We start from the raw sequence: 24,432 nt of genomic DNA, 5'->3' as shown, positions 1-24,432 counted from the left end.
AGTGTGTAGATGACTGCTTTAAAGTAAAGGAGTTGCTATCTTTCAGAGCTTTTTCACATTCCTACCTTTAAGAGTTTCATCTTTACCAGTGAGGTCCCTGAAGCAAAGGGCAATTTCCACATTGAACACTACACATGCAATAGCCACAACAATGAGTACGACAAGAACGGAAGCTAGTATTGTTATAACTCCATGAACATCACTCTTCCCTATGAGAGAGAAGAGAACATTTTAAGTGATCATTTATGCTGCTGTCTATTTTCATATAACAAATACAATCTTAGTGATGTCTGAAAAGTTGGCATAGACGCATTCCGTTAAACATTATATTTAAGAACATTTCTATTTGTTCTGACACGTGACATTTACATTTTAAAGGATTATAAAGCCACAAGAATGTGCATGAGGATTCCAGGAGATATTTTTGCTTCACAGCCACATCCCAAATGCAAAATAATGTGAATATTTAACATGTGGATAAAAATGTTTAATTGGAATGTTTCAACACAGGTTCTGATTAAGTTCATTAGTTTACTTGATTAAATGAGTAAAAATTCTATTCTTAACATGAAACTCCAGAAATTTTGCCTGGCCTTTGAATCCTCAGTTCTATCTTCTTTCCATGAATATCAAAAAACCCATCCAAATCCAAGGGGGTCCTAATTCTTAAATGCTAATTAGGGTCCTATGACACCACTGGTGTTCTGACTGCAATCTTAACTTTGGCCTGAGTGAGAAAGTTGGCAAAGGTCAATGTGGAAGTGATCAGAAGTTGAAATGCTCCTTCAGTAATCTTTCATTTTCAGAGGCAGGAGAAGGAAGAGTTCCATATGGCCAGGAGTCACCCAGTTTCCCAGAGACTGCCAGCCACTCCCCAACCATTTCCTGCCCACGTTAGCAGACAACTAAAACAATAAAATTTATTATTAGTCACAAATAGGCTTACATTTACACTGCAATGAAGTTACTGTGAAAATCCCCTAGTTACCACACTCCGGTGCCTGTTCAGGTACTCTGAAGGAGAATTTTTTTAGCATGGCCAATGTGCCTAGCCCGCACATCTTTCTGACTGTAGGAGGAAACCCAGAGGAAGCCCACACAGACACGGGGAGAATGTGCAGACTCCACACAGACAGTGACCTAAGCCAGGAATCCAACCCGGGTCCCTAGCACTGTGAGGCAGCAGTGCTAACCACTGTGCCACCATGCCACCCCAACGGGACAGTACCTTTCTGTTGGAGAATGATGTATCCAGAAGTATGCTCTTCTGAAGTTTGTAAAACACATTTAAAGTGTTTATTCAGCTGCTGTTCTTTAATTTGAGTAAATATCAGTGGACGTACAATATATCGTTCATCGTTTTCAACTTCCTCTCTGAAATGCACAATGAATTTTACTTTGACAATAAAATATCAGAATAAAGTTGCATTGAATTGCCATAAAAAAAGCAACATAAAAGTTGAACCAACAGCTTGTTTTTATTTAGCTCCTTAAACATAGAAAATTATCCAAGGATGAATCATAAAGGTACATGTTCATGATATCTCCAAAAAGTAGCATATAAAGCTGGAAGAGGGAGGATCCAAAGATGAATTTTTGAAAGTTTCCAGGGGTGACCATATCGGAGTGTAAAGAGAAGACACTGGTTAAGATGTTCTGACTATGGTGGGAGTGACTGCAACCAAGAAGGTGTGATACTGCTGAGCTGGACAATGGAGGAGGGACCATACGAGAAACTGGTGCAATTACACCTTTCAAGTCTTCAGATAGGTCAAAGAGGATAAGGAGGAAAACAGACCATGATCACAGTCACAGGGAATGTCACTTAGATAGAATTGTTTCAATACAGTTGGGGGATAAAGACCTAACTGAAGGGATACAAAAAGATCAGTACATATGGATTTGCTAGGTAACAACAAAGTCAAGGAGCAAATTAACAAAAAAAAACACAGCATATCAGGAAACCTCTGTGGAGAAAGGAGAAACGTCAAAGTTTTGTATGTAATATGTAAATCAGGACTGGGCTAAGAGACCCTGCAAATACCAATGATAGGTAAATATTTGTTCATTTGAAATTTTTAAACCTTTCCCGTGAAGGGAAGCAGAACAGGACTTTTCCCTCAATTCTACAGTTACAATTTCCATGCCAATACCTAGCCCTCACCATCACCCCACTCCCTCAACCACTACTGCAGATTCAAAGAACAACAAAGAACAAAGAACAAAATCAGCCCGGGAAACAGCCCTCCTGGGGCTTCATTTCAGCCCACTGCTGGCATGGCCAATTGTTTTGGCTCTGTTCTCAAATTCCATGAGAACATTGATTTCAGAGAGTCCTCCTCTCTAATGTGTTCCTGCGTGAAGACAGATAGAAAGAAGAGAAAGCAGATGACAAAGATGCCTGGCATATGTGTACTTAGTGAATGGAGCCCTGGGCAGGATCAGGACACAAGTTCTAGAGGAGATAACACCAGGTGGAGATATCAGTACATGTGAGACTGAGTGGTGAGGTGGCAGTGAGTGAGATTTTTGTGAACGTGTGACGGGTTTCTGAGTTGAGATTGAAGAGATGATACACTTATCCTGGCGGAATGGAAGAGATCATTATTCTTCTTTGTAGTGGGTAGATGCCTTGGCACTGACCACCGCTCCGACCATCTCCCAAAGTGGTTTGGTCACCTTGCTGAGAGTCCTACAGACAGAGCGGGAGTACAGGACATTGCAACAAGCCTTGACTGTGTCCAACAGGCACTCCAGTGAGACATCACTAAATTTGGGCACTGCGGGTTTCTTGCATTTGGAAGCCATATCTTCTGTAGAGCAGTCCTAAGTTGCAGAGAGTTTGGAAGCTGTGCAGGGACAGTGTTTAAATATGGTATCTGGATTTAAGGAGCATTGAGGCATGGTAGCACAGTGGTTAGCACTGCTGCTTCACAGCGTCAAGGACCTGGGTTTGATTCCTGGCTTGGGTCACTATCTGTGTGGAGTCTGTACATTCTCCCCATGTCTGTGTGGATTTCCTCCGGGTGCTCCGATTTCCTCTCACATTCTGAAAGATGTGTTGGTTCAGTGCATTGACCCGAATAGGCACCAGATTATGGCGACTAGGGCAATTTCACAGTAGCTTCATTGCAGTGTTAATGTATGCCCTACTTGTGACTAATAAATAAACTTTTAAACTTTTTGGGTCAGAGGCAGCCGACCAGCGATACAGTGTGTTCTCTCTGAATGAATATCTAAAGATGTTTTGAAGTGCAATTGTGAGAACCTGCCATTGCAGCCTGTCTTTCACCCACACCGCACTTTGCAGTTTTCAGGGAGATTCCCAGCCACAATATATTTTGAAACTAGTGCACCTTTTAGTTCAAATGCTGCACCTACACCCATGTCCCATGCGAATCAAGGGATTAAACACCTTTTGATTTATACCGTGGCATTTCCAGATAGTGGCTAAATAGCAACATCTGTGTAATCCATTATTCCCTGAACCTTAAGAAATCCACCAGATGGAAGAAACTCTTGCTATTGAGAATGCAGGTGTTGTTCCACACCAAAGTTAACATATTCATGGGCATGGCCAAACAGTGCATCGATCACCAAACTAAATGCTCTGTGGACCAAACAGCCACTTGCTACTGTGCTATCACTGTTGAGTCTTATAAGCTATCAATGGCATAGGCATTGGTATCTGAACTCATCCTAGCACCAGATATCAGGTGGTGGTGTATTGGTCAATAATCATCTCCTTAGGCAACCATTAATTTTTCCAAGCACTGTATGTCCACTCAGGACAGTGTCCAGTGTGTAGGCCAGAGGCCCGACTACCAGAGCAAACTCAGAAAGTGAAAATAATTGATAGGGTAGTATAGCACAAGGGGGCAGAAGGATAATATCCATGCCAAACCTTTCATGAGACAAGTTAGGAAATACATGTTTATGCAAAAGATGGTAGAAGTCTCCCATATAAAACAGTAAATTCTAGCTGAATAAATCATTTTAAATACAGGATTGACACATTTCTGCTAATCAAAGCTGTTAAGAGACAAAGTGTCAAGAATACAGATCAGCCATCATCTCAGTAAACTTTGGAACAGGCTGAAGGGGCTGAGCTGCTAATATTCCTGTTCCTGTGCAAACTAAAAGCAGAAACTAGGAGCTCTCAGAAATGATGTTATAAAACTGAGCATGGGTTAAAGTAGGAGAGGACATCAAATCAGATTTCTCTTCCATTTCCTGCTGCCACACAATCAGGGTGGCAGTGACCAATCCCACAGTGACTATGATCCTTTTCTGGAACTCCTGTGGGTTCCAGGTGCTACTTTGATAATAACATGGAAATGAGATTGGATTGACATCAAGACAAATCCCACCTTATATTCTGGCATCTCTGCTTGGCAGAGGCACCAACAATGAGCAGCAAGTGAGTCTTTGGCATTGATGCAGTTCTGCGCACATTGGAGAGCCTGAGAAATGCTGATTATACCAAAAGCAGGTTTTTCCCTTTAGGTCAGCAGAGCCTTTGTGATCTGAAGCTGTCTGGCTGCTTTTTATTTGATAATATACTCACAAGCTTTCGGGGTTACCCCCTTCGTCAGGTGAATGGAGAGTTCTGGCCTCAGACAGAGCATATAAAGCACAGACAGTTTAGAGATTACTGATTAAAATGCGAATCCTTACACCTAACCTGCTGTTCAAGACCTGAAGTGGCTGATAATGTGAGTGGAAGGAGCACTGATCGGCAGGAAAGCAGAAGGCTTTGCGGCTGACACGTATTACTTCAGCTATAGAATGAAGATCACCAGATGCTTTCTCCCACTTTCTAGGTGCCTACATCAGGGAACATACTGCCCAAAACAATAACCTGGCCTCAGAAATAAATCAAGAGCTCAGGTTATGTGAGATACTTTAGGGTGTACTTCATTCGATCTTTTTCCGAGAAATGGGAGAGCATCAGTCCATGGATTTAAGAGTTCTAAATCCAAGCAATGAAATTTGTAGAAAAGGCTATCTAAAGTTAAGGTGTGTGGGCTCTCCCACGCTGTCCAGAGACTGGAGTAATCAGTAACATCTTTCTCACTCTCTGTATGTAGGTAAGAAATTCCTGTTGGTAAGAAATTCTTTACTTATTCCATGTTTTCCAATGTAATACAGGAGGCTGCAGTAATGATTGTTGTCATATAGGCAAATGATAAACACAAAAAGTATATATCCCTTACCTCATATTATTTCGACACACAGGCTGTGTTTGCTTACATTTAACCACAGGGCTATCACCCAAAGACCAAGTTAGCCGCATCTGCGACATCATTGCGTTGCCAGCAACAACTCTGCAATTGATTGTTCTATTTTCACCTAAATATTTAAATAATCAGATATCAGTAGATATTACCAGCAATTGCATAAGTCCTGAAGATTGAATTAATTAAATTAATTGAGATTTAATCAATCTTGCACTCAAATGAGTTATTTGAAGGGAATCACAATAGTTTGATGTCTGGGCTGCTAGATTTTACATTTCATTCAATCTTTATCTAAAATTAAATAATTCTGTAAACAAAATATTCAATTGAGAAGTGATATTGGCTTGAGGAATTGCACTGAATGTGCAGCAGCCTTTATTATTTCAAATTGATATTAATTTACAGAAGCGTAATGTAAGTTGATAATACAAGTATAGTGGAGATTTTGATGGGAGGAAGAGAATCAGAGGCTGCTGAAGCTGTGGAAATAATGAAATAGGAACTAGACAATATTTACAACTGGTCAGAACTATGGCAAATGATATTCAGCATAGATAGGCACACCTGGAAGAAAAACATGCTTATTGACCTGAGTGAATGGAATCCAATGAGTTAGATTTGACTGAAAGAGATTTGTGGATGATTTAAAAATTTTCCAGTGCTCAGTGGAGCAGTAAATTAGCAAATCCAGTCAACTAGTTATTGCAATTATTTGAAGTTCTTCTCTCCCTTTTACATCTTGATTTTCTATTATCTGTGGGGTGGTTAAGTAGCATCTAGAGTGAAGAGAGATAAAAATGTCTGTCCAATGCTTCTGCTATATCCTTGGTTCCCATTATTAATTCCCCAGTCTGACCTTCTCAGAGACAAATGATTGCTTTAAATATTTTTCTTCTTTTCAAATGCTTGTAGAAATCCTTACTATGTGTTTGTATATTCCTAGCTCGCTTTCTCTCATACTCTAATCTCTCTCTCCTTACATATTTTTCAGTCATTCGTTACTAGTTTCTAAAATCTGTCCAATCTTCTGAATTACCACTAATCTTCACAGCATTGTATGCTTTTTCTTTAAATTTGGTTCCATTCTTAACTTCCATAGTTAGCCACAATCAGTGTACTCTTCCCATCGACTTTTCTTAATGTCCCTCCATTATCCTACTCTTTAAACTATTTTTCCCATTCACTTTAGCCAACTCAGTCTTCGTACCTTTCTAATTGCCTTTATTTAGGTGTAAGACACCAAACTTTGGGCCACAGTTCTTACCCTCAAAATGTCAAAAATTCTAATAGCCGGAATTTTCCAGCCATTCACACTGGCAGATTTTCTGGTCCCACTGATTTCCCAGGGGCATTCAATGGGAACTCCAGGAGATCCTGCTGCTAGTAAGCAGCACACCGCCTCATGCCACAAGAAACACCCCATAGGGAGGCTAGAAAATCTCCCCTCATTATGTAACGTTCACTGTTGGCTAGAAGCTTCTTTGCCATAAGGTAATTAATTAATCCTGTTTCACTGCACATTACTAAGCCTAACATAGCCTGGTCCCTGATTGCTAATAGAATGTCCTATTCTAAGAAAATGCCCTGAATTTATTCTATGACAAGAAAAGAAAGTTAGAAAGAAAGATAAATAAGTTAAAGGGTGGTTATAAGGTTTAGATGGCCAGCAAGAGTTGATGGACTAAGAAAACTATGATGGAATTCACAAAGGATCTAGGCAGATTCACATCAGTAAATTGCTGTTATAAGATTTAGAAATGTGTCAAGAATCCTATGCTTTTAGCTGAAATCAAGAACTTGTTGTGTTCCTTTGAAGTCCACTGCATTTCACTTTCTGTTTCCTTCATCATAAACCATTCTGCTAATCCACACAGGTAAAAAAAACATATAAAATAGAATACAAATAAACTGTACCCACCTAGAACAACTTCAATATGTTCTTTAAGTGGGTAAATTAACTTTGGTTTGTCAGAAGGTTCTGAAAAGAAATTAAAAAGAAGTTAATGGAATGAAATTCTCCAATGAGAACCATACAATGATCTGTATTTATTCAGAATTCTAAATGTCCAAGAACTTTACAGAGGTGAAAATAACCTGTACTACAAGAATCAGGAGTGATAAGCATGATCAAAAGTTAGGCTTTGTGAAAATGAGGTGAGGTAAATAACTGGGGAAAATTTAGTTGATAAATGAATGTATTAAAAGTGTATTCTATCAAAACATAAGAGTAAAAGTAATGTTATACAAACACATTGCTAATGTAATCAACATTAATTTCTATGTATGTTGATTTTATGAAATATATTATTTCCACAGGGGATAAACTGTGAATTTCTATGTCTGGTATGGAGTATGGCTGGACTTAAGCGCCATATCAGAAACCCAGATTTTTAAAATTACTCCCAGTAAATCATCCTATATAAACCTGGAAAATCTTATGGTACCTAACTTAAGTGTAAAACTTTCATACATTTTTATGAAAGTTTTATAAATTTGCATTGAGACAATGATGATAATCAAAAGTACATCAATGACTTAAAGCGCTATTCAAAGTACCTTTTAATTTGTGCACAGGATGCGGGCTTTGCTGGCGAGGCCAACATTTATCGCCCATCCCTCATTGCCTTTGAGAAGGTGGTGGTGAACTGCTTTCTTGAACCATATTGCAGTTTATGGGATGTAGGTACATACACAGTGCTGTTAGGGAGGGATCCCATGCCTGGATAAATGCTAGGTGATCTGTCTATTTTCATTCTTTTCTGTTCTTTCTGAAGTAATTTGATACAACTGATGGATTTGTCACCTCAGTGGGCAATTAAGAATCAATCACATTGTTGTGTGTCTGAATCCACATGTACGCCAGACTATGGAGGACCAGCGGATTTCCTTCCCTGTTGGACATTAGTGAACTAGATGGATTTTTACAACAATCTGGTCATCATTACTGAGGCTCCATTTTATTCCAAGTTTGTTTAATTAACTGACTTTTAATCCTCTATCTTCAGTGCTGAGATTTGACTTCATAGGTGGGAGTTTCTAGTCCTGCTCACTCTGAGACCTGAGGTCAATAGACCTTTCAATGGTCTGTCAAATTTTCTGTCCTGCCTGCGACAATTCCTGCAGGGCCAAAAATTTATCCACTTGTCTCCAGATCCAGGCGTCTGGATTGCTCAGTCAGCTATCGCTCCACAGTCAGTCCCACAATTCAGTCATCACCAGTGTGAAGCAGGATAAACTATACTGCAAGAATAAGATGGATATGAAAATAGGGTTGAAACACCTCCTCATTTTCAAACACTCCACATATTTTGGAATATTGTTACAATAGCATTTTTAAAAAATGGTCAAGGTTAGGTTCGATCCTAAGACCTGGATCAGAGTTTGCAGACTATCTTCTTGAAGGTATCCACTAAAAAAGGGCACAGTTGTTCTTGTCATCGTGACTTGACTAAAATGCTTGCTGACCTGCCAATTTAATAGTAGATAGCTATTTCATAGCAATACTTCCAAACAGGCCCAAGAGCTGACACTGGTATGCTGTGTTACAGGCATTCAGCCTACCAAGATTTCTTCCATCCCTCCCACCAAGATTTTAGTATAAAGTATTACCTTTCAGTGTCAATGATAATGTCCGTGTAATATTATACTGTACTCCAAAACGTTCAACTGTAAGTGTACAAGTGTAATATCCAGCATTTTCTTTTTCTAGCTTCTTAAACAGCAGTGATGATCCTGTGTGAATATTCTCCTGACAATTCTATAAGATGTAATCAACCAAATGTTGTTACTATTTAAACAAGCAAAATCAAAGCTTGTAACATGATCATTAAAAACAAATGAATTCTCATCACGTTTCAAGCTCCTGGTATTTAATTGTGTTTTATTGGCACTCAATGAAAATATTAGTCATAATGGAACTATTCAGTAATCTGAAATTACTCCTGCTCTATGCAAAAACGGGAATGCTAGATTATTGGTCACTTATTTCTCAAATAGGGCCTTGAACAATTTAGCTCCAATTCAACGCTAATTTTTTTATACATATTCCAATCCCAGTGATTATTATTGTTGCCTCACGGCGCCAGGGATCCGGGTTCAATTCCAGCCTTGACTGACTGTGTGAAATTTGTACAGTCTTCCTGTTTCTATGTGGGTTTCCTCTGGATGCTCCAATTTCCTCCCACAGTCTAAAAAAGCACAGGTTAAGTGGATTGGCTATGTTAAATTGTCCATTAATGTCCCAAAATGTATCGGTTAGATGGATTAGCCATGGTAAGTGTGCAGGGTTGGGCAGAGGAGGTGGATCTGGGTAAGATTCATCGAGTTGGTGAGACTGGATGGGCAGAATGGCCTCCTTCTGCACTGCACGGATTCTAGGTTTGGGTCATGATATTTTTTGGTTGATAATTAACAGGTTTTAAAAATGTTCACATTTAATGTCCTTGTTGCTTTCTTTTATTCATTCGTGGAACATGGGCATTGTTGGTTGGCCAACATTTATTGCTCATCCCTAGTTGCCGTGGGCAGTTGAGAGTTAACCACATTGCTGTGAGTCTGGAATTGTGTAAGCCAGACCGGGTAAAGACGACAGATTTGCTTCCCTAAAAGCCATTAGTGAACCAGATGGGTTTTTCCAACAATCGACAATGGTTTCACGGTCATCAGTAGATTCTTGATTTCAGATTTTTTTTATTGAATTCAAATTCCACCAACTGCTGTGGTGAGATTCGAATCCAGGTGCACAGAACTCTGAGTTTCTGGATTAATAGTCTTGCGATAATACCACTAGGCCGTCAGCTCTCCTAAATTTAGCCATTGCTGCTGCTGTAATTTAATGCTTGCTAACATTTCTAATGCTTCGCTCTCTCTTTAAAGTGCTGTTCTAAGTGAAAATGTGATTTACAAGCTTGGTGATCTAATTAACGAAGCAGAATGTAATCACCTTATACCATTTGAGATCTTCAATATTATTCTTATACTCGATTTGCGGACATTGCAATTCAATAGATGATCCAATTTCCCCTGTTCGGCCATATGTTAGTTCCTCAATGTAACATTCTTTATTGATTGGTATAACACTCAAATTCATATTTGGACCTGTAATGTTGTGCGTCCCATTGCTATTAAGCAGAAAATAGGTTAGAATAAATTGTGCTGAACATAAATCTGGAAACAAAAAGGCCAGAACTGATTTAGCAGCCAGTTCCAGATTACAGATGTGTTTTTTTCCACTCATTTCCTTATTCTTTACCATACATATTTGTAAAGGATTCATGATTATTCATTTCAATGTAGCAAAAGGCACACATGTTCTAATAGTATCATTGTGCCTTATTAATACAACACACATTTACTGCACTGTTTATCCTGCATTGCAAACTCAGTCTCAATACAAAGTTGTTTTCAGCAGCACTGTCACAAGATCAGACTTCGTAGAAGGTTTTTTAGACCAATATCGGGAAAAGGCAGGTTCCTTATGAGGAAAAGTTGGACTGGTTAGGTTCGTATCCAATAGAGTTGAGAAGATAAGAGGCGACTTGATCAAAACCTTCAAGATCCTGAGCGGTTTTGGCAGAGTGGATGTGGAGAGGTTGTTTCCTCTTGTTAGAGAACCCATAACAAGACGTCATGGATTAAAAAAGGGGTCATCCGTTTAAGATAAAGATGAGCTGAAATTCTTTTTCTGTCAGAGGTTTATGAGTCTGGAACTCTCTTCCTGAAAATGCAGTGGAATCAGAGTCTTCAAATATTTTTAAGGCAGAGCTGAGATCGATACTTGTTTTACACAGAGGTGAAAGGTTATCAGGGGTAAACAGGAATGTGGGGTTGAGGTTATAGTCAGAACAGCCATGATTTACTTGACTGGCAAAGGACACTCAAGGAGCTAAGTGGCCTACTCCTGCTCCTAATTTGTATGTATGCTTCTATATCAGATAAGCAAAAAGAAATGCCAAATTTCATTTCATTCAATGTTGAATAGTCATGTGAGACAAAGCAAAGGAAGTAGTCTCATGCCATTGATCAAAAATGATTTAGATCGACATAACTGACACAGAAGAGTCGGTGCTGAATACGCTGCCACGAATTGCTCAATCTTTGAAGTTGGTTCGCTGTCTACAAGGCTCAAATCAGAATTATAGAAACATAGAAACTAAAAGCAAGAGGAGGCCATTTGGCCCTTCGAGGCTGCTCTGCCATTCATTTTGATCATGGCTGATCATCATATTCAATATCCTGATCCCACCTTTCCCCCAATTATGGTGGAATGCACATTGCCTGCCTGAAAAACTGCAGCCACTAAACATCCAAAAAGCATGACATCATTCAGAACAAAGCAGTACATTTTCTGGCACACGTATCACTGGACCTCTCTATCACTAGCTTGTTGTGATGACAGCATATGCTTTCTACAGGATATGCTGTAGCAACTTATCAACATTGTGCTTCCTAACCAGATGATCATTGCTACCAGGGAGATCAGAAACATGAGAACCTCATTACCTCCAATTTTCACACCGGCCTGAACTGGACGAATAGTTTTGATCCTTTATTACCATTGTGTGAAAATCACGAATCACCCTATCTCACACCAAAAGGATTGCAGGTGTTCAAGAAAACCTACCTTTCCTGGGAACTAAGAATAAGCAATTATTATGGCCTTGTCAAATCAAACAATTTTTTAAAATTCACACTCGTTACATTTTATTATAATTCAGTACTATCATCTGTAACTATTATGACATTAACAGTGTTTCACAGGAATTAGATTTACTGCCTGAGATTTTTAATGAACTCACTTTGAATATAAAGTAGCATGTACTTGACATAAACTGATTAATACAAATTGGTTAATGTTCAATCCCTAACATCATAACAGTTATATCCTTCAGGTTTCATAGCAATATAATTATGTTATCAATCTAATGGTTATTAATCTAATGAAATTTTCTGTTAAAGGTAAAGAATCAAAGAAAAGCAAAAGAAACAGCAATAGAAATTGTTTTACCCAAAGCAGCTTGGTTGGAGAAAGCCTGAATAGCGTATTCTGGTAGGCAATGTACAAGAACTTTGGTGATGTTAATTGTCAACTGAACTAAATTGTGGTTAAAAGTATTATGGATAAATGTTGTGTTTTGTGCTGCCTGTATGTGCTAGAATTAAATGCCGGGAGATCTAGAATTCTCAACCTGTGGACTCCTCTTATTAATTTTAATAGACAAAAACTCACAGGCTGGCATGTTCAACCTCTCAAAATGTATTCCCAAATGTACCAGAAGCATGGACGTAAAGGGAGAGGAAAATCCATAAGGGTGGAAAACGATGGTGAGTGAATGGCAATGGAGAGAGGTGAGGGTGGAAAGGGGTGGCAGTGATGGGGGGTGGATAACATTGAAAGGGAGAGTGGCTGTTAGCAAAAGAGGGACTGTGATTGACAGTGTAAGTGGGAAACAAATAGCAATAAAGAGTCAGGCAGATCAAAAGCTACAGGAGGGGATTAAATAATAATAGAAGAGAGCAATAAATGAAACAGGCATTGGGGAGAGTGCTCGGGGAGGGGGGGGGCAAAAAGGAAAAGCTAAGAGATGTGTGTTAGAATGGCAAGAAAGGCAAATACCAGCTTCAGATGAGGAGATTGGAGAGGGAGCATGTTGGCATGAATTGAGAGAAGGAAAAGAGTGCCCACATGGACACTAGAGGGGAGGGAAGAATGCCATTTTCCATGGATCGAGTGGAGGAAAAGACCAACTTCTCTGCACTGATGAGACAGTGTCATGATGTGGAGATGCCAGCATTGGACTGGGGTAAACACAGTAAGACATCTCACAACACCAGGTTAAACACCAGGTTGAAACTCACCTGATGAAGGGGTGAACCCCGAAAGCTTGTGGGTTTACTATCAAATAAACTGGTTGGACTTTAACCTGGTGTTGTGAGACTTCTTGATGAGACAGAAGCATTCCAAGCTCCAATAGATAAGAGGCAAGAATGACATTGAACTGGAAGGTTTGGAAACATGGTCCTCGGAAAGGGATAGATGCTAAATCCAAAGGTCTTGTGTATATTTCCAAACAGGGTCAGCAGGGGCACAATACCTATGGGATATGAGCTGTTTTTGTTGGCCTGTTATGTCACCTTATTCATTTTTAGATTCAAGGTCAATTTTTATGTACAAAAATTACATAAATTTTAAAAAGTCAACATTTTCTATAGGGAAAGGTTCCTTAGCTCTCTAGAAATAAATTTTCTCCATCAGGCTTTTATTTTTCTCCTTCATGTTAAAGTACATTGCGTACTCTAACAGTTTAATTTAAAAATACCCAGGCAATTTATTGTCACATCTTGAGCTTTCAGGTTATTTAGAGGAGTGTAATTTTTTGCTGATTTTCTGCATAATGCTGCTAGCACACTCATCTGCCATCCATTTAGATGTATGGGCCCACACACACTCCCAGTCCACCACTATGAATAGATATCATTATTTCTACTTACAAGAGAGAACAAAAATATCTTCCAGTGTCATTGACAGTTCCAGGCCAAAATTCTAGTACGAGTCCTTCACCAGCAATTCTGTCCATTTTAACTAAAGGCTTCACAGGACCATTTTTGTGGATTTCTTTAAACCAAGTTATTGTCAATCCGAGTATTTTGAGGTCATTCATGGTCAGTAGGGTAGATGCAATACACAGTCTACAACTTAAATAAGCAGGTTCATGGTCAATGGCAAAGACTTCTGTTGATCCATCTGAAAGACATCTGCCAATCTGATTTCCTAAAATGCAGCAGAAATCGTCAAAATTTTATTAGAACACCACACTTTATTTCATAATATCTTATATCATAAGGCAAAATATTTTAAGGGATAGAAATGTAGCAGATAACATATATTCATAAATCTCCTTCAATGTAGAAAAATGCAAAAGTGGCACAGTGGGTAGCACTGCTGCCTCACAGCACTAGGGATTGGATCACTCTGTGTGGAGTTCTCCCTGTGTCTGTGTGGGTTTTTTCTGGGCGTTCCAGTATCCTCCACAGTCCAAAGATGTGTGGTTAGGTTGATTAGCCTTGTTAAATTGTCCCTCAGTGTCAGTGGGATTAGCAGGATAAATACAGAGGTTTACAAGGATAGGGCCTGGGTGGGATTGTTGTTGGTGCAGACTTGATAGGCTGAATGGCCTCCCTCTCCACTGTAGGGATTCTATTAAAAACTTCCAGGTCATTTCATACAGGCATGATGAGATAAAACTCAAGATGAATGTTATATTAGGAGTGTTTCTAAAATCTTGGTTAAAGAAGTGAGCTTTAAGGGTTGTCTTAAAAGAGGATAGGGGATATAGAGGTCTCAAAAGGAAATTTGGGAGTTTAAAGCCTAATTGGTTGAAGTCATGGTTGATAATGAAGTAGCAAAAGGTAATGGAGGAGGCACAGGAGGACAGGGTTGGAAACGTTCTCAGATATTTGCAGGATATAAGAAAGATGATGAGTTGGGAGAGAGGTGGCCATGGATAGATTTAAACATCAAGTTGAGAACTTTAAAGTTCAGGCTTTAAACTGCCAGAAGAAAATGGAGATGAGTGATTTAGAAGTGATGGACTTTTGCAAAGAATCAGATAAAGGTACTAGAGTTTTGGTTCAACCAGAAAAGCAAAAAAAACTGTAAAGGGTGGAGAGAGAAAGTATTGGAGTAGATCCATTGGAAAGACATTAGATGAGTAAAACAAAGGTGATCATAAATTCAGTTCAAGTATAATGCTGAGATTGTGGCCAATTTTGTTCAACTGAAGATGGTGAAGGGGATAGAATCTATACTAAGGATACAGAGTTTGTGGTGAAAGCTAAAGACACTTTGTTCCTACTAACGGAGTGAAATTGTAGCTTATTTAAGCATAGTTGTTGGAAAAGCAGCCTGAGAACATAGTGAGTGGATAGGCCAAGAAAGGTGGTGGAGAGATAGAACTATGTGGCATCAGCGTTCCCATGGAACCCACATCAACCCACATCTACAGATGGTATTGTCCATGGGTAACATGCAGATGAAGAACATAAAGAAACTGAAAGGAAACACTTGAGGGCCCCTAGAAGTACCATTGGATGGACAGAAAGAAAAATTGCTTGAGATACTGTGGCTATGATTTGATGGATGGGAGAGGAATCAATCCCTCATATATTCCCATGCTTCTAATGTTCAAAATTTTAAACCAAAAAGGTCTTTTTTGCAAAACATAAAACTTGTATTTTCCCAATAGAAAATCATATTCACCAAAGGATGAGAGAAGAATATGAGTGAATGAATAGCTTATCAAGCGATGTAAACACAATCTTACATATGTTTTATGCAGTTTAGATGCATGAAAAGAAAATCTAGGTTACCTTACCTTTGGTACTATATCCATTCATCACTTCTGACATGGTAAATGTTACCAAGAATATCCAGAACATTGCTATCAACCTGCAATTCAGATTAAAATGCAACAGTATAATTTGCTTCAACCTAGTATAGAATCATAGAAAAACTACAGCACGAACAGGCCCTTTGGCCCACAGGTTGCGCCAATCTTATCTCTACCTACTAGTCTTACCTATAACCCTCAATCCCCTTACATCCCACGTACTCATCCAGAAGTCTCTTAAAAGACCCTAACAAATTTGCCTCCACCACCACCGACGGCAGCCGATTCCACTCACCCACCATCCTCTGAGTGAAAAACTTACCCCTGACATCTCCTCTGTACTTACTCCCCAGCACCTTAAACCTGTGTCCTCTTGTGGCAGCCATTTCAGCCCTGGGGAAAAGCCTCTGGCAGTCCTGATCAATACCTCTCAACATCTTATACACCTCTATCAGGTCCCCTCTCATCCTTCGCCTCTCTAAGGAGAAAAGATCGAGCTCTCTCAACCTATCCTCATAAGGCATGCCACCCAGTCCAGGTAACATCCTTGTAAATCTCCTCTGCACCCTTTCTATGGCTTCCAGATCCTTCCTGTAATGAGGCAACCAGAACTGAGCACAGTACTCCAAGTGGGGTCTGACCAGGGTCTTATACAGTTGCAGCATTATCTCCCGACTCCTAAACTCAATTCCTCGATTGATGAGGCCAGTACATTATACGCCTTCTTAACCACATCCTCTACCTGCAAAGTCAACTTAAGAGTCCTATGAACCTGGACCCCAAGATCCTTCTGATCTTCCACACTGCTAACACTCTTACCCTTATTGTATTCCTTCATCCCATTTGACCTGCCAAAATGTACCACTACACATTTATCCAGGTTGAAGTCCATCTGCCACTCCTCCGCCCAGTCTTGCATCCTATCTATGTCACGCTGCAACTTCTGACATCCCTCCAAACTATCCACAACACCTCCGACCTTTGTGTCATCGGCAAACTTACCAACTCACCCCTCCGCTTCCTCATCCAGGTCATTTATAAAAATCACAAACAACAAGGGTCCCAGAACAGATCCCTGGGGCACTCCACTGATGACCAACCTCCATCTACAACTACTCTCTGCCTTCTGAAGGCAAGCCAGTTCTGGATCCAGAAAGCAACGCCCCTTGGATCCCATGCCCCCTCACTTTCTCAATAAGCCTTGCATGGGGGATCTTACTGAATGCCTTGCTGAAGCCCATATAAACCACATCCACCACTCTTCCTTCGTCAATGTGTTTAGTCACATTTTCAAAAAACTCATCCAGGCTCATAAGACACGATCTGCCTTTAACAAAGCTGTGCTGACTACTTTTGATCATACTATACTTCTCTAAATGTTCATAAATCCTGTCTCTCAGGACCTTTTTCATCAACTTACCAACCACTGAGGTTAGACTCACTCGTTGATAATTTCCTGGGCTATCTCTATTCCCTTTCTTGAATATAGGAACCACATCCGCAATCCTCCAATCCTCCGGAACCTCTCCCAACTCCATTGATGATGCAAAGATCACCACCAGAGGCTCTGCAATCTCTTCCCTTGCCTCCCACAGTAACCTGGGGTACATCTCATCCAGTCCTGGCGACTTATCTATCTTGGTGCTATTCAAAAGCTCCTCTTCCTTAATGTCCACACACTCAAGCTTTTTAGCCCACTGCAAGCCTGCACTACAACCACCAAGATCTTTTTCCACCGTGAATACTGAAGTAAAGTATTCATTGAGCATCTCTGCTATTTCTACCAGTTCTAGACAAACTTACCCACTGTCACATTTTATAGGTCCTATTCCTTCACATCTCATCCTTTTACTCTTCACATATTTGTAGAATGTTAGGGTTTTCCTTAATCTTACCTGCCAAGGCCTTCTCATGACCCCTTCTGATTGTCCTAATTTCCTTCTTAAGTTCCTTCCTACAAGCCGTATACGCCTCTAGATCCCTAACATTACCTAGCTCTCTGAACCTTTTGTACGTTTTTCTTTTCTTTTTGACTAGCAGGTTAACATAAACAGAACCCAAGACAATGACGTGTTCTCTGTGCAACCTCTAGATTTTACTATATTTACCTACATGCAAAGTATAAGATTCTAGGCATGATACTGCATTCCAGATCATAAAAGGCTCATCACTGACTGTTGATTGTCTCTTTAAGGGCAACACAACAGAAGAGGGTCACCTAGCTTGCAGGCCCAATTGGGATTGAGAGTGGGTGTGGTGGCATTACCCTTTAAATTGCCAAGTTAAACAGGCCACAATGAGGCTAAAAATCAGAGAAATGTACATTCCAAGCTAATAAAGAAATACATTTAGGGTTTGGAATAGATGCAAACAGACTGCACCCTATGGAATTAAGGAAGTACCAGCACCCAGCAATGTATCGGAATTAAAACATTTTTTAGGGTGGTGAAATATTATGGGTATTTTATTCCCAATCTTTCAATGGTGTTGGTACCCTTAAACACGCTGCTCAAGAAGTACCTGAGGTGGTATTGGAAAGAGCACCAGGAAGAGGCCCTTGAGCAGCTAAACTGGCATTTCAATCATCAAGTCTCTTAGTTCATTTGGACCCTCAAAAGACATAATTATTGGCTGTGATGCTAATGTACAGAATGTAATGTCTCTCTACAGAATCAAAGCAATGTTATCACATAAAATGGAAGATGGTGCAGAAAAGCCTATCATCTACACTTTGAGGAGTCTGACTGATACTGAAAAGGTTTACGCTTAAATTGAGAAAGAGGGACTAATCGCCATTTATGGAGTGAAGACATTTCATTCGTACATTTATGGGTGCCATTTCATAATAGTCACTGACCACAAATCTCTATTTGGCCTATTTGAAGAGGATAAGGCCATTCCTCCCATAGTTTCAGCATGGGTCCAACACTGGGTTCATTAGCTTGCAGTTCCCAAGTATACTTTTCAACATGGGCCAAGCACATTATAAACACGGATACTTTGAGCTGCTTTCCCCTTCCCGAAAGTGGACTCATCTGATGAAGGAGCAGTGCTCCAAAAGCCCGTGATTCCAAATTAACCTGTTGGACTTCAACCTGGGTGTTGTGCGACTTCTTACTGTGCCCACACTGATCTAACACCAGCAACTCCACATCATGGCTTCGCAAAACTATACTGCCTTCGGTAGTACCACAGGAAATTGTTCTTGCCCTACAATTTTTCAATACATTGTCCATGTTGGAGCCAGAGGTCACGTTATGGACCCAGGAAGACTCCTTAGTTTCTTGCATCAAACACATGGTCCTCCACGGCTAGCAAGTTAGGCCTCAGGATTTCAGGCCCTTCCAGATAAGAAAGGACAAGTTCAAACCAAAGTTAACTCTTCTAATGCTACTTCAGTAGTGGAGAACCTGCTAATGAATTCTGACATTCCTAAAGAATCAGGAAGTCCCCAGACTAATTTGTCTCATATAGAACTGTGTTGAGATCAATTTGTGTATAATATTGTAAGTCATTTGATTGTTAGGGTTTGAGTTACTCAGGAACTTAAAATGGGCAGGATGCAGTAGTGTGCTACACTAAGGGGGAGCTCTCAAACAGTCATGTGACCCATTTGGCCAATCAAAAAGGAGCACAAAGCCTGAGGCAAGCACACCAATCCTGGGGTGAAGCACAGATTTTTCCTCTGTCTGGAGTTGTGGAGTATGGCAACCCTTATATCACTCTTGGTAAATAGTTATTTTCCTCTAATAAGCTGTTTGTTGTTACTCAATATTGCCAAATCCTGAGAGACAGTTGCAGAGTGCACCTGAATTGGCTCTTGCAGTCAGAGATTTAGAAATGTTTGAAAAAAGAGAAAATAAATCTCAAAAGCAAGTGCTTTGGTTAAGTTTGGAGGAAAAATAGGAAGTTGAGTTAAAATAAAGTGTTGCTGCAAAGTTTTTAAAACAAGAATAAAGAGAAGAGAGGACAGAGAGTAGTGTTTTTAAGTGTTTGAAAAAAAAATGCCCAAAGGAGATGTAAAGTTTATTTATTAGTCATAAATAATGCTTACATTAACACCGTGCTGAAGTTACTATGAAATCCCACTAGTTGCCACAGTCCAGTGCAATGCGCCTAACTAGCACATCTTTCTGAATGTGGTAGAAAATTGGAGCATCTGGAGAAAACCCATGCAGACACAGGGGGAATATGCAAACTCCACAGACAGTGACCCAAGTGGGAATTGAACCTGGATCCCTTGTGCTTGGAGCAGCAATGCTAACCACTGTGCTACCCCTGGAGACCATAGATGTGTCATGGTCTTCAGAAGTGTGGGGAGCTGAAGAGGCAGAGATTGCCAGACTCCAGATCACAGCAGAGCCTGTGGTGGTCCCTCCACTGAAGGACTGCAGGCAGTGAGGTTCCGAATGTTTAGGGTGAAGTCCCCAACCTGTTTGAAAGGAAGAAGTTAAAGTGCTTAAAAAAAGGTCCCAAATAGATGGAAATGGGCACATCAAAAAGAAGAAAAGAATAGATTCTCCATGCAGGCAAAGGAAGAAAAGGCTGCAGAGATCACTGAAAGAATTTTCTAACAGTAGAGGAGATGATTTAAGAGGTAAAAAAAGGGGTTCAAAGGAAAGCAATCAGGATTTGTGCTGGGACTTCAAAAGCACAGGAAAAGTACATAGAGTGAACTGGCAGCTGCTGAGAGCAGTTAAAAAAGAATTGACAGTCTGAAAGCGATAATGTATTTAAATAGGTAATGCATTTAAAATGATAATACATTACATGTGGCAATGCACATAAAGCAGCAACCACAAGAAGAAACAGTGGACAATGCACAGGAAAATTGGAGAAGACCCATGATAGAGAGCAAATCTCAAAGACAGGTTCATAAGAAATGAAGACCATAAGAAAGAGTCAACACAAGACCTCAGAAGAGGCAATGAAGACTTCAAGAGAGCAATAAAAAGCCTCAAAGGTAAGGCACTGAAAGGCCTGGAAGGAGGAAACTAAAAGACCTCAAGGGGGGGGCAATGAAAGACCCCAGAAAGCGGCCCCAAAAGACCCCAGAAAGACAGCAATGAAAGACCAATAAATGACCAAATGAAGAGCAATGAGAGAATTGCAGAATAGAAACAAGTCAACACGGGCCTGGCTAACAACGAAACCAAAAAGCGTTTAGCCGAAGTTAGGACAAGTAGCAATGAAGGTTCCATTTGTGAAATATGTATGTTCATTAAGAACATGGTGGATTTCCCTCAGAACAAATGCAGAATCAAACACTTCAAAAGAAACTAGGAATACAAAGAGGAATCAGCAAAAAAAAACAAAGCTCTAAAACCACAAGATGAAATGACTGACAGCAAGCTTGGAAAAAAATTGACAAAATGAAGTTAAGAAGAAGGCTAACTTAATGAGGCAACGGAGAATTAGCTGAAGTCCACAAAAAGCAACCAGAAAATATAAACAGTGAAGTCCAGTGAAGAATTGAATTGGGAAAATAAGAGCTTGAAGAAAGAAGCATGACAATGAGGAATTAACTGAAGAAGTAAAAACATTGAAATTGACAGCAGAATCAGCAATTTGGATAGAGAAAGAAACTGAGATTACATGCCAGTAAACAATTGCTAAAATGGTCACTTGAATGGAAAAGCAGTAAGCATACATGGAAGAGTTACATGCTCAGTCATATTTGGAATTTGTGCATAGTTAAAGCCTGCCAATAAAAGTGTTTCAGCTTAAAAACACACAAGCCTCAAGATCTTATCAATGAGCCATCACCATTGCAACAACTAAAAAAAAAAGTAATAAGTACATAATAATATGACATGGTATCATAATATGAAACTTCAGTAGCCAGATCAAATTAGATCCCTGGAATTGTTGTCTCTGTGACTGGACCTCTGTCATACCCAATAGACATGGAGAGATGGATCATTCGTAAACATGTGGGTCACTTGAGGATTAGAGAGATGATCGGGCAGTCATCAAGAAACTGGCCACAAACCTATAAGCAACAAAGCATCCAAGTGCCTGATTAACCTGTTATAGACATTACTGATGTCTCCTTGGAAGCAAGCTGTAATGAACTGCCTGTGCCAGAAGGGTTACTCATTATTGTAGTCCCTGTAATGTCAATCGTGTAGAAGCATCTCAGACTACAGAATTACACCACTCCAAGAAACAAAAAAACTCGTGTGATGTTTAGTTACAGTTTAGAATTGTGTAGATTACTTACTAAAGATCATATAAAGGAGTTAAAGAAGAAGGGATGTGGTGATTGCACTGATTATCCCTTTAAGGGCAATACAGCGGGTGACCTGGTGTAGGGAACCAACTGCGATTGAGGATGGGTAATCACTCCAGGGAGTGAAGACCTCTCTTAGACAGAAGGCATCTCGTACACATGTAGAAAACATGTAGGAACTATAGCAGCCAGTGGGCTGCTGGTATTTGTATAGTTTTTCCTTGTTAATAACTACCTTTTGTATTCCTAATAAAATCTGAGTGTCATTTACATTGACACAGACTATATTATCAGTTTTAATACTTCATTCATTATTAATACTCACCTAGAAATTACATAAGAACATAAGAAATAGGAGCAGGAGTAGGCCAACTAGCCCTTCGAGCCTGCCCCGCCATTCAATAAGATCATGGCTGATCTGTCGTGGCTCAGTTCCACATTCCCGCCCTCTCCCCATAACCCTTAATCCCCTCTCTTATCAAAAACCCATCAACCCGCGTCTTAAAAATATTTAGCGAGGCAGCCTCCACCACTTCAATGGGCAGAGAATTCCAGAGATTCACCACCCTTTGAGTGAAGAAGTTCCTCCTCAACTCCGTTCTAAACCGCCCCCCCTTTATCTTGAGGCTGTGCCCCCTTGTCCTACTATCCTTTCTGAGCGGGAAGAGTCTCTCCACCTCTATGCTATCCATCCCATTCATCATCTTATACGTCTCAATGAGATCTCCCCTCATTCTTCTAAACTCTAACGAGTACAAGCCTAATTTATTCAGCCTCTCCTCATAGCTCAACCCCCTCAACTCCGGCATCAGCCTAGTAAACCTCCTCTGCACTCCCTCCAAGGCCAAAATATCCTTGCGTAAGTACGGCGCCCAAAACTGCACACGGTACTCCAGCTGTGGCCTCACCAATGCCCTATACAGCCGCAGCAAGACCTCCCTACTTTTATATTCAATCCCCCTCGCGATGAAGGCCAGCATCCCATTCACCTTCCTGACCACCTGCTGCACCTGCAAGCTGGGTTTTTGCGACTCATGCACAAGGACCCCGAGATCCCTCTGCACTGCACACTGGTCCCAAGGGGGAAGTTCATTGAAAGAAATTAGTAAGCATTTTATAGTAAAACTCTGCAGGCATTAAAATTTGAACATTCAAAATTGCTTTCATCTTATGAAATAAATAGAAACTGTAATTTACAGAAAATATTGCATAGGCGATAACATGTCAATGACAGGAGGGTAATGAGAATATGCGTACGTGACTTTTCACATAGCTAGGTCTTGTAATCAAGCAAATGTGGTTTTCTGATTATGAGAATAAACCACTAAAGGGCATTCCATGGACAGGCAGAAGGCAGGAAATACTGTTTCTATTGCTGACGTGCTATTGTCCCCGACTTACACAAACTTTATAATTGGAAATGTAATATCAAAATTTTGTGGATGACACCAAATTGGGGTAGATAGTTAGTTAATATTGAGGAAACCCAGGACAAAATATAAGAAGGCATTAAGTGGGTTAGATTGAATCATCCTGAAAATTTGGCAGGGAAATCTTAATGTACAATTAACCTTCTCCTGCTGATTGCACTGCAGACAGCCCATCAACTTTCATGATCTCTCTCCGTGTTTTGTATCAAGCCCTTCAGCACATTGAGAAAATTTCAATGCATGCACTCTTGCATGTTCAGCCATTGCTCAAGGTATCAAAGGGTAAATTTATTCCATATCTATGAAATATAGCACTGCTGTGGAACGGAAAATATTTGGATGGCATGGTAGCACAGTGGTTAGTACTGCTGCCTCACTGTGCCAGGGACCTAGATTCAATTCCGGCCTTGGGTTACTGTGGAGTTTGCACGTCATCTCCATGTCTACGTGGGTTTCCACTGGCTGCTCCAGTTTCCTCTCGTAGTCCATAGATGTGCAAGTTAGATGGATTGGCCGAGCTAAATTACGCCTTAGTGTCCTAAAGGTATGTAAATTAGGGGGATTAGTGAGGTAAAATATGTCAGGTTATGGTGATCCGACCTGGGTAGGATGCTCTCCAAGTCAGTGCCGACTCGATTGGCCAAATAGCCTCCTCTGCACTGTAGGGATTCTATGATCCTATTCTATGATTTACCATTCAGCATCAGTCCCAGTTTCAGTACGAATAGCTGTAGAGTAAACTCTTGTTTACTTTCCCCTCCAATGTGCCTTCGCCATGAACAAACATCTACCCTACAGCACCAGGTGCGTGGTTCCATTTTCCATGTTTAAGCACCTATCCATATTAACGCCTCAACAGATGTTGTTTTGCATTAATGACCAGAAACCACTGGACTGGAACTGCCAAATCTCAAATCAAATAAGGTCATTGCAGTCAGTGGACAGAAGAATCTTTCATCCTAATAGTCTAAGGAGACTCGGATCCAAATACAGAGGAAAAGAAGAAATGTAAAACCCACATCCTTTACTGTAATTTAAACATGCTCGGTAGTTAGTCTACCGAGAATTTAAATCCACTGCAATTACTTTACCTCAATAAAAACAAATTTAAATAGATATTCCTATGTTCTGTAGTCTGAGAC

General features: G+C 40.1%; 1 protein-coding gene across 1 annotated transcript in view; it reads right to left on the bottom strand.

Moving 5' to 3' along the window:
- LOC145349292 (interleukin-18 receptor 1-like) overlaps window positions 1-24,432 on the bottom strand; it is a 53,294-nt gene that overhangs the window by 13,278 nt on the left and 15,584 nt on the right. Inside the window, exons 3-10 of the mRNA XM_080197799.1 lie at window positions 15,614-15,687; window positions 13,731-14,010; window positions 10,183-10,360; window positions 8,850-8,997; window positions 7,159-7,218; window positions 5,217-5,352; window positions 1,229-1,374; window positions 66-209 (exon numbers count right to left, since the gene is read on the bottom strand). Coding sequence (XP_080053925.1) covers window positions 66-209; window positions 1,229-1,374; window positions 5,217-5,352; window positions 7,159-7,218; window positions 8,850-8,997; window positions 10,183-10,360; window positions 13,731-14,010; window positions 15,614-15,687 — 1,166 coding nt within the window. The remainder of the gene's footprint in view (window positions 1-65; window positions 210-1,228; window positions 1,375-5,216; window positions 5,353-7,158; window positions 7,219-8,849; window positions 8,998-10,182; window positions 10,361-13,730; window positions 14,011-15,613; window positions 15,688-24,432) is intronic.

This window comes from Carcharhinus amblyrhynchos, chromosome 10 (assembly GCF_965287045.1).
Source record: "Carcharhinus amblyrhynchos chromosome 10, sCarAmb.v2.hapA, whole genome shotgun sequence".
Lineage (NCBI taxonomy): Eukaryota > Metazoa > Chordata > Chondrichthyes > Carcharhiniformes > Carcharhinidae > Carcharhinus > Carcharhinus amblyrhynchos.
The sequence above is the reverse complement of the archived record's forward strand: the minus strand, read 5'-3'. Positions and strand labels throughout refer to the sequence as shown.